The following is a 10,614-nucleotide window of genomic DNA, read 5'->3' as shown; positions in this document are numbered from 1 at the left end:
GCAGAGACGGGGTTTCACCATGTTGACCAGGATAGTATCGATCTCCCGATCTCCCAAAAGTGCTGGGATTACAGGCATGAGCCACCGCGCCCAGCCAAAGGTAGACCTCTTCTACTCCATTTTTCTTGCTTATAGTACCTCCTATTTTCCCTTTTGAGCACTAATCACAATTTGCAATTAAATATTTGCTCATCACCAGGCATGGTGGCTTACACCTATTATCCTAGCACTTTGGGAGGCCAAGGCAGAAGAACACCTTGAGGCCAGGAGTTTAAAACCAGCCTCAGCAACATAGTAAGATCTCACCTCAACAAGTTTTTTTTTTTCTTCTTCTTCTTCTTCTTCTTCTTTTTTTTTTTTTCTGTTGGCCAGGCTGGAGTGCAGTGGCACGATCTCAGCTCACTGTAACCCCCACCACCTCCTGGGTTCAAGCGATTTTCATGCCTCAGACTCCCAAGTAGCTGGGATTACAGGCATGCACCACCATGCACAGCTAATTTTTGTATTTTTAGTAGAGATCAGGTTTCACCATGTTGGCCAGGTTGGTCTTGAATTCCTGGCCTCAAGCGATCTGCCCACCGGGTGAGCCACTGCACCCGGCCTCGACAACAACAGAAAAACTTAAATTACGCTATGCATTTCTTCATTTGTATCCTTTGTAATATCCTTTATATTAATAATAAAACAGTAAATGTAAATAAATAAATACTGTTTGTCTCTTCCCAGCAGATTGTAAGCCTAATTAGGGCAGGGATCATATCTGTTTTATCCACATCGTAAGCACTGTGTAACCTCTTTTTTCTTTTTTTCTTTGGGATGGCGTCTCACTCTGTGGCCCAGGCTAGAGTGCAGTGGCGCCATCTCAGCTCACTGCAACTTCCGCCTCAAGCAATTCAAGTGATTCTCCTACCTCAGCCTCCCGAGTATTTTGTATTTTTAGTAGAGATGGGGTTTCACCATGTTGGTCAGGCGGTCTTGAACTCCTGACCTCAGGTGATCTGCCTGCTTTGGCCTCCGAAAGTGCTGAGATTACAGGCGTTAGCCACTGCGGCCTGGCCAATAGGCACTATATAACTATTAGTTGAATGAATGAAGAAATGAATACTTGTGGGCATCATTCATTCTGTAACAAACTTTAAAAATTTAATTTTACTTTGAAACAATTTCATACTTTCAGAACAGTTACAAGGATAATACAAAGAAGTTCACACAGATATCTCATTAAGGGTTAGCCATTTGTTCACAAAATACACTTTAGAGAGCAAGAGGATTCATTCCAGGAACTCTTGAGCAACAAATATTTATTGAGCGCCTGCTACTATTGGATTACATAACAGTCTCCTAACTGGTCTCTTAGCTACAGCCATTGTACCCCCACCCCTAGTCCCATACAGCAGCTTCCTTTTACTGATTTATTTATTTATTTATTTATTTATTTATTTATTGGGACAGAGTCTTGCTCTGTCGCCCAGGCTGGAGTGCAGTGGCGGGATCTCAGCTCCCCGCAAGCTCCGCCTCCGGGTTCACACCATTCTCCTGCCTCAGCCTCCCGAATATCTGGGACTACAGGCGCCCGCCACCACGCCCCGCTTATTTCTTTTTGTATTTTTTTTTTTTTTTTTTTTTGAGACGGAGTCTCGCTCTGTCACCCAGGCTGGAGTGCAGTGGCCGGATCTCAGCTCACTGCAAGCTCCGCCTCCCGGGTTTACGCCATTCTCCTGCCTCAGCCTCCCTAGAAGCTGAGACTACAGGCGCCCGCCACCTCGCCCGGCTAAGTTTTTGTATTTTTAGTAGAGACGGGGTTTCACTGTGTTAGCCAGGATGGTCTCGATCTCCTGACCTCGTGATCCGCCCGTCTCGGCCTCCCAAAGTGCTGGGATTACAGGCTTGAGCCACCGCGCCCGGCCTTCTTTTTGTATTTTTAGTAGAGCCGGGGTTTCACCTTGTTAGCTAGGATGGTCTCGATCTCCTGACCTCGGGATCTGCACGCCTCGGCCTCCCAAAGTGCTGGGATTACAGGCGTGAGCCACAGGGCCCGGCCACCTTTTACTAATTTATTTTTGAGGAGGATCTCGCTCTGTCGCCCAAGCTGGAGTGCAGTGCCGCGATCTCGGTTCACTGCAACCTCCGCCTCCCGGCTCAAGCGATTCTCCTTCCTCAGCCTCCAGAGTAGCTGGGACCACAAGCACGCACTACCGCACCCGGCTAATTTTGGTATTTTTTGTAGCTACGGATAGGATAGAGATCTTTGTCTATTTTGTTCATGAAGTGTTGCAAGCGCCTGCAGCTGTACCTGGCACATCTTTGTTGCTCAATAAAGAGTGCCTGAATAAACGAATGATGAAGGTATGCTAGTACCAGGTACTGTTCTCAGTGCTGGAGTTACAGCAAAAAACTCCATGTCCTTGTGGGATTCTCATTGGAAGTACGCTGAAGCTTAAGCCATTTTTCCAATCTTGGTCCCACCATTTTGTTCCCTGTGAGATTTGGGGTAAACTACTTAAAGCCTCCAAGCCTCACTTTCCTATCAATCGTTACGAAGATTAAATGGAAAAACAGCATTTGTATCGCATTTAGCATAAGAAACCCTTTAATATTTGTTTCCCTTCCTTTCAGACTGGAAGACTGGAGCCTGACATCTCTGCCACAGGCTTAGGCGAGGTTTTCACAGGGACTTGGAAAGGTGCAAACGGCCAGGCTTACCCAACTGTTAAGATATTCTGGTGAAAGAGTGCTTAAAAGGGTTGGAAAAAGAAACCAGTGAGTGGCTAGGACCACCTACTCCGCCGTTTTGCCTCGGAAAAGCCTGGCCGGCTGCCGGCAGGTGGAAGTCTGGAGAAATGGGAGGAAAAGAGGGGAGGTGGCTGTCCACAACTGAAAACTACACATCCCAGCACGCCCCGCGGCAGACGACTACGGGTCCCAGCAGGTTCGCGGGGTGGATCGAAGAGAGGTCTCTTGGGCCCTGTAGCCGGGGTTCTGCCAGAGGGGGCGCCGGGCGTACCGAGATAGCGGGGAGAAGCGGGTCGAGCTTTAACGGCGCTGCGCAGACGCCACTCACGGGCCGGACGTGACGCAGGGAAAGTTCCGGCTTCGGCCTCCGCCGCTGCCGCCGCCGCTACTACCGCCGCCGCCGCTGCTGTTGCCGCGGCTTGTTATTCCTAAAATGGCGCCGCTAGACCTGGATAAGTATGTGGAGATAGCGCGGCTGTGCAAGTACCTGCCAGAGAACGACCTGAAGGTGAGCCCTGCCGGGGCGGGAGCCCTGTTTGCGGGCTCGCCCCTTCCGGCTGTGGGGCGCCCGGCGGCCCGCCCTTCCTTTCTCCGGGACCCCCGCTGGGTATCCTGTCCCGTCGCGGTGGAGGGCCTGCCCCAATGCCAAGCGACCCGGTCCGACCCGGCGTCACGCCGAGGGTCGGGGGAGCCGAGTCCCCCGAATGCTGTCCCAGTTGCCTCAGTGGAGATCCCGAGGGATGTCGCGGCCTCTGCCCCAGGGTCGCCCCTTCTGGCCTTCGGGCTGCCCCAGGACCCGCAGCTGTAACAGCTTTGCTTAGAAGACTCGGCTCACCACCCCATCCCCGGGTCTCCCGCAGTCGGAGCCGAGCCCCCGCGGCAGTGCCCTCGGGATGGGGTCGCCACCACTGGAAGTGACAGGAGCGCCGAGTGGCCGGCGTCTGACAGGAGATGCCACCGGCTCCCGGAATGCGGCTCCAATGTGATTAGGTCTCTGAGGAAGGGGCAGGCGGTGGGCCCGAGTGGTTTGGTACTGACGGGAACGAACGTCAGCTCTTTCTTTGCCACTCCTCCAAATTGCTTTTTAGGATCGTCGGTTTTCTTTTGCTAATTCAGAGGTGAATCCCGTTTTTGAGTATGTTGTTGAGGTTACTGAAGTGGATAAAGTAGTTGGTTCTCAATAAATACAAATACTTTTTCCTTAACCACTTCTGAACTCAACATTTCATTTTCTTGATTTTCTAAAGGAGGTGAATTCTTTGTTACTCCTGAGTCCACGTAAGAGTAAATGTATGTATGGGTAAGGAATGGCTTTGGTATACTGCTTTTCTTTTTTAAAAACTTTTTAATTATTATTATTTTTTTAATTGAGATAGAGTCTCACTCTGTCCCCCAAACTCGAGTGCAGTGGTGCGATCTTGCTCACTGCAACCTCTGCCTCCCGGGTTCAGGCGATTGTCCTGCCTCAGCCTCCCGACTAGGTGGGATTACAGGCGCCCACCACGACTCCCGGCTGTTTTGTATTTTTAGTAGAGACAGGGTTTCGCCATGTTGGCCAGGCTGGTCTTGAACTCCTGACCTCAAGTGATCTGCCCGCCTCGGCCTCCCAAAGTGCTTGTATTACAGGCCTGAGCCACCGCGCCCCGCCTAGGGTATACTGCTTTTTTGAAAAGTGTTTCTATACATTTGCTGAAATCAGAACTTAGGTTTCTAGCAGTGCTTATCAGCTCGTGCTAGTATTTATCCGACTCAGTGTATTCTTTTTTTGGAGACAGAGTCTCCCTCTGTCGTCCAGGCTGGAGTGCGGTGGCGCGATCTCCGCTCACTGCAAGCTCCTCCTGCTGGGTTCCTGCCATTCTCCTGCCTCAGTCTCCCGAGTCTCTGGGACTACAGGCGCCCGCCATCACGCCTGGCTAATTTTTTTGTATTGTTAGTAGAGACGGGGTTTCACCGTGTTAGCCAAGATGGTCTCGATCTCCTGACCTCGTGATCCGCCCACCTCGGCCTTCCACAGTGCTGGGATTACAGGCGTGAGCCACCGCGCCCGACACCGGCTCAGTGTATTCTTAAAGAAATATATTACTGTGGGTTTTGTTTTATTTGTTCTTTGTACAGTAAGTTGATACTTAACATCAGTCAACAAGTATGCATAATATTTGAGGCCACACATGGTATTATGAATGTGACTGAATTGTACTTACCTGTTAATTTTGTGTGGCATATGACAGGGGAGTCATTCCTCTGCATTCTCCCATTTTTAATAGAATAATTTAAAATAAGGACAGCCTTCGTTAGTAGTAATGTAGCATTCGTGCTCATCTGAGTCCTTCAGACACTCCTTTTGTGACTTCTTTCTGCTATGTGTGTTTTTTTTTAAGGGAATAAGAATACAACTAGCATTGGGATCCAATTCATGGAAAACTAACCAGACCTCTTAGTAGCATTATTAATCCCGTAGGTGAGGTTGACTATTGCATGTCAGTGAATTGACATGGAATTTTTTCTTTTTATTTATCATGTGTAAAGCTTTTTTGAACTTTGTGTTTATGATGAATAAAATGTTGCTTTTTATGAAAATGTGTCTAGGGCGCGGTGGCGTAATCCCAGCACTTTGGGAGGCTGAGGCAGGTGGATCACTTGAGGTCAGGAGCTCGAGACCAACCTGGCCAACATGGTGAAACCCCGTCTCTACTAAAAACACAAAAATAAGCTGGGGGTGGTGGCAGGTGCCTGTAATCCCAGCTACTTGGGAGCTGAGGCAGGAGAATTGCTTGAACCAGGGAGGCGGAGGTTGCAGTGAGCCAAGATTGCGCCACTGCACTCCAGCCTGGGTGTCAGAGGGAGACTGTGTGTCAAAAAAAAGGTAATCTGTTGGACTTCTTTGTACCTCTTAGTTTGATAAACATTAGATTTCCTTCTTAAGGAAGTATAGTTTTTAGACCATTTTATTTCCTGCATTGTACTTGTATTTGTTTGGTTTTTTTCTTAAAAATTTAAAAAATCGGCCGGGCGCGGTGGCTCAAGCCTGTAATCCCAGCACTTTGGGAGGCCGAGGCGGGTGGATCACGAGGTCAGGAGATCGAGACTATCCTGGCTAACATGGTGAAACCCCGTCTCTACTGAAAATACAAAAAACTAGCCGGGCGTGGTGGCGGGCGCCTGTAGTCTCAGCTACTTGGGAGGCTGAGGCGGGAGAATGGCGTGAACCCGGGAGGCAGAGCTTGCAGTGAGCCGAGATCAGGCCACTGCACTCCAGCCTGGGAGCACAGCGAGACTCCGTCTCAAAAAAAAAAAAAAAAAAAAAAATTTAAAAAATCTTTTTATCTTTTTTTTTTTGAGCAGGGAGACGGTCTCACTCTCACCCATGCTGTAGTGTGGTAGCACAATCATGGCCTACTGCAGCCTCGACCTCCTGGGCTCAGGCAGTCTTCCCACCTTAGCCTCCTGAGTAGCTGGGACCACAGTCACATGTCCCCATGCCCAGCTAATTTTTATTTATTTTTTTGGTAGAGACAGGGTCTTGCTATGTTACCCAGGCCAGTCTTGAACTCCTGGGCTCAAGTGATCCTCCCACCTCAGCTTCCCAAAATGCTGGGATAACAGGCATGAGCCACTGTACTCAGCTTGTATCTGTTTCTTAATAAACTTAAAAATATGTATTTTGGGCAACCAAGACAAAATAATTCTGAATTTTTCTTTATAAGTTGAGACTTTTTTTCTGTCTTGGAAATGTTTTTATCAGATTAATTTGTTGTGTTGCTCATCTGTGGTGTATTTAAAGAAGCTTAATTTTGTTTCTGTTTCTTGGCATGGAGTGCAACCTAAAATTAGGACAAGAAAGTATGCCAGGAGTACTTTTTCTGAGGCTGTAAAGGCAAAATAAAAGATGCTATTAAGAAAAGAAATTATTGAGGCCACTTAATGAACATGATGGAAAAGATTTGTTCTGGTAGAAAAGAAGACAGAAATTTACCTGTATTTTAAATTGATTAGAAGATGGAGATACTAGATCAAATACTAAATGCACAGGATGTTCCAGATGTAATCACAATTTCTGTTTCGCTAAGTTGGAAATGGTCACATCACTAGTACTGGATCAAATCTACATAACTGTTTTTGTTTGTTTGTTTGTTTTTTTGAGACAGAGTTTCTCTCTTGTTGCCCAGGCTGGAGTGCAATGGCGCGATCTTGGCTCACTGCAACCTCCGCCTCCTGGGTTCAAGGGATTCTTCTGCCTCAGCCTGAGTATCTGGGATTACAGGCATGCGCCACCACACCCAGTTAATTTCGTACTTTTAGTAGAGAGAAGGTTTCTCCATGTTGGTCAGGCTGGTCTCGAACTCTCAACCTCAGATGATGTGCCCACCTCGGCCTGCCGAAGTGCTGGAATTACAGGTGTGAGCCGCCGCGCCTGACCTGTTTTTTTTGTTTGTTTGTTTTTTGTTTTTGTTTTTGTTTTTGAGACGGAGTCTCGCTCTGAGGCCCAGGCTGGAGTGCAGTGGCCGGATCTCAGCTCACTGCAAGCTCCGCCTCCCGGGTTTACGCCATTCTCCTGCCTCAGCCTCCCGAGTAGCTGGGACTACTGGCGCCCGCTACCTTGCCGGGCTAGTTTTTTGTATTTTTTAGTAGAGACAAGGTTTCACCGTTTTAGCCGGGATGGTCTCGATCTCCTGACTTCGTGATCCGCCTGTCTCAGCCTCCAGAAGTGCTGGGATTACAGGCTTGAGCCACCACGCCCGGCCAACCTATTTGTTTTTTTTGAGATGGAGTCTTGCTGTCGCCCAGGCTGGATGCAGGTGCACGTTCTCAGCTCACTGCAACCTCCGCCTCCCGGATTCAAGCAATTCTCCTGCCTCAGCATCCTGAGTAGCTGGGATTACAGGCACCCACCTCCACCCCTGGCTAATTTTTGTATTTTTAGTAGAGATGGGGTTTCACCATGTTGGCCAGGCTGGTCTCGAACACCTGACCTCAGGTGATCCACCCTTCTCAGCCTCCCAAAGTGCTGGGATTACAGGCGTGAGCCACCGTGCCCAGCCTACATAATGGTTTTGAAGGAGTAAGAATGACATACGTGGGCCAGGAGGCTGAGGCAGGAGAATTGCTTAACTCCAGGAGAGGGAGGTTGCAGTGAGCTGAGATCGTGCCACTGCACTCCAGCCTGGCCAACAGAGTGAGACCCTGTCTCAAAAAAAAAAAAAAAAAAAAAAAAAGACATGTGAAAGTGAATGGACCACAGTGTAATCTTTCTTATAAAGAGTTCATGTGATTTTATCCACAAGAAAGATTTCAGAGAGATTAACAAAAGGTACAGATTCCATACCTGACCAAGTGGAAGAATTAATGATAAAGGCAGGTTTACTGAATACCTATATTGAAGTATTAATATTTTTGGGGAGCAGGGGTTCTATAACTTGGAGGTTGTCTAATCTCTTGTACAGTTCTTAAGGGTGACATGTTTACCTGAGGTCTTTTTATTTATTTTTTGAGACTGAGTTTAGCTCTGTTGCCCAGGCTGGAGTACAGTGGTGCCATCTCAGCTCACTGCAGTCTCCACCTCCCGGGTTCAAGCAGTTCTGCCTCAGCCTCCCAAGTAGCTGGAATTACAGGCACGTGCCACCGCACCCAGCTAATTTTTGTATTTGTAGTAGAGATAGGGTTTCACCATGTTGGCTAGGCTGGTCTTTAACTCTTGACCTCAAATAATCCGCCCGACTCGGCCTCTCAAGGTGCTGGGATTGCAGGCACGGTGGTGCCTGGCTGAGTTATTTGGTTTTGCAGTGAATTTTTCTTCAGGTACACTGAGGACAGCTGAACGCAACAGTTAGGGATGGACCTGGCTTTGTATGGGGCTGGAAGAGTGTTTTCTATGTTTGCAAGATCCTTTCTTATACCTTGTTTGTCCTTATGGCCACATTTCATATGTCTTTTGGCCACAGAATTACAGTCTCCTTTGTCTTATGAGAATAGTCTTATAACAATGTTCTCCAGTAGAAATATTATGCTCACAAATGTAAGCTTCAAATTTTCTAGTGGCAGTTAATTAATTTATTTTTTTGAGATAGCATCTCACTTTGTTTCCCATGGTGGAGTGCACTGGTGCAGACATGAGTCACTGCAGCCTCAAACTCCTGGGCCTCTGTAATCCTCCTGCCTCAGCCCCCTGAGTAGCTTAGGACTTCAGGTATGTACTACCATGCCTGGCTAACTTTTTGAATTTTTTTGTAGAGATGGAGTCATGCTTTGTTACCCAGGCTGGCCTCGAACTCCTGGCCTAAAGCAGTCCTACCACCTAGGCCTCCCAAAGTGCTGGGTTTATACATGTGAGCCACCATGACTGGGCCACATTTTTAAAAAGTATAAAAACAGGCCAGGTGTGCTGTCTCATGCCTGTAATCCCAACACTTTGGTAGGCTGAGGCGAGTGGATCACGAGGTCAGGAGTTCGAGACCAGCCTGGCCAACATGGCGAAACCCCATCTCTACTAAAAATACAAAAATTAGCCAGGTGTGGTGGTGGGTGCCTATAATCCCAGATACTCAGGAGGCTGAGGCCGGAGAATCGCTTGAACCCGGGAGGCAGAGGTTGCAATGAGCAGAGATTGTGCCATTGCACTCCGGCCTGGGTGACAAGAGTGAAACTCCATCTCAAAAAAAGAACAAGTAGGCAGGCATGGTGGCTCACGCCTGTAGTTCCAGCACTTTGGGAAGCCAAGGTGGGCAGATCACTTTTGGTCAGGAGTTCAAGACCAGCCTGGCCAAAACATGGTGAAATCTATCTCTACTAAAAAAAAAATACAAAAATTAGCCAGGCATGGTAGTGCATACATGTAATCCCAGCTACTTGGGAAGCTGAGGCAGGAGAATTACTTGAATTCGGGAGGCCGAGGTTGCAGTGAGCCAAGATCATGCCATTGCACTCCAGCCTGGGCAATAAGAGCAAGACTCTTGTCTAAAGAAAAAAAGTATAAAAATAGATAAATTTTTTTTAGTAATATTTTAACCCAATTTCAAGATGTAATCAATATAAAGTTATTAATGTAACATTTTGCCTTTTTTGGGTACTAATTCTAGGACATGTGTCTATTTTACACCTACAGTACATCCCAGTTTGGACCAGCTACATTTCAGGTACTCATTAGCCCTATGTGGCGGTAGCTGTTAGATGGGACAGTGTAAATTGTTGACTGCTTCCTAGTCTTTTTCTTAGAATTTCAGAGCTGAAGGAGAATCAAAATTCATTTAGTACTGTACTCTTCTCACTTTATATAAAGAGAAACTGAGCTTTCTAGTCTATGATTTGCCTGAGGATGTACAGCTAATCAGTGACATCCAGAACTTGATTTGAAAGCCTCTGTGTTCAGAGCTCTTTCTGATATAATTTATGATTTTTTAGGATGGCGAATAGCATGCTTTTCTAGGTACATCTTCCACTACATCACCTTTTTTTTTTTTTTTTTTGAGATGGAGTCTCACTCTGTCACCAAGGCTATAGTGCAGTGCGTGATGGTGTCGCACAGCCTCTGCCTCCCAGGTTTAAGCAGTTCTCCTGCCTCAGCCTCCTGAGTAGTGGATTACAGGCATGCCACACCATGCCTGGCTAATTTTTGTATATTTAGTGGAGACCGGGTTTCACCATGTTGGTCAGGTTAGTCTCAAACTCCTGACCTCGTGATCCGCCTGTCTTGGCCTCCCAAAGTTCTGGGACTACTGGCGTGAGCCACCGCGCCTGGCCCACCATTTTTGGTTTTTTTTTTTAACTGTACTTTCTGTTTTAAGGACACTGGACTGCCGTCTTCTGATAACATGCCCCATACTTCCCTGTTTCTTTGCTTCTGCTCAGTCTACTTTCACCTGTTTTATTAAAAGCAATACATGGCAG

At 47.4% G+C, this 10,614-nt stretch overlaps 1 protein-coding gene across 2 annotated transcripts in view; it reads left to right on the top strand.

Annotated features, from left to right (window-relative positions):
- The first annotated feature begins 2,738 nt into the window (after positions 1-2,738).
- The window catches only part of PPP6C (protein phosphatase 6 catalytic subunit), a 40,922-nt gene continuing 33,046 nt past the window's right edge, over positions 2,739-10,614 (top strand). For both annotated transcript variants that reach the window (XM_021927667.2, XM_003911951.3), the window contains exon 1: positions 2,739-3,241. In XM_021927667.2, the coding sequence (XP_021783359.1) occupies positions 3,167-3,241 (75 nt within the window). In that variant the 5' untranslated portion in view covers positions 2,739-3,166. The remainder of the gene's footprint in view (positions 3,242-10,614) is intronic.

This window comes from Papio anubis, chromosome 13, assembly GCF_008728515.1.
Source record: "Papio anubis isolate 15944 chromosome 13, Panubis1.0, whole genome shotgun sequence".
NCBI classification, from domain to species: domain Eukaryota; kingdom Metazoa; phylum Chordata; class Mammalia; order Primates; family Cercopithecidae; genus Papio; species Papio anubis.
The sequence above is the reverse complement of the archived record's forward strand: the minus strand, read 5'-3'. Positions and strand labels throughout refer to the sequence as shown.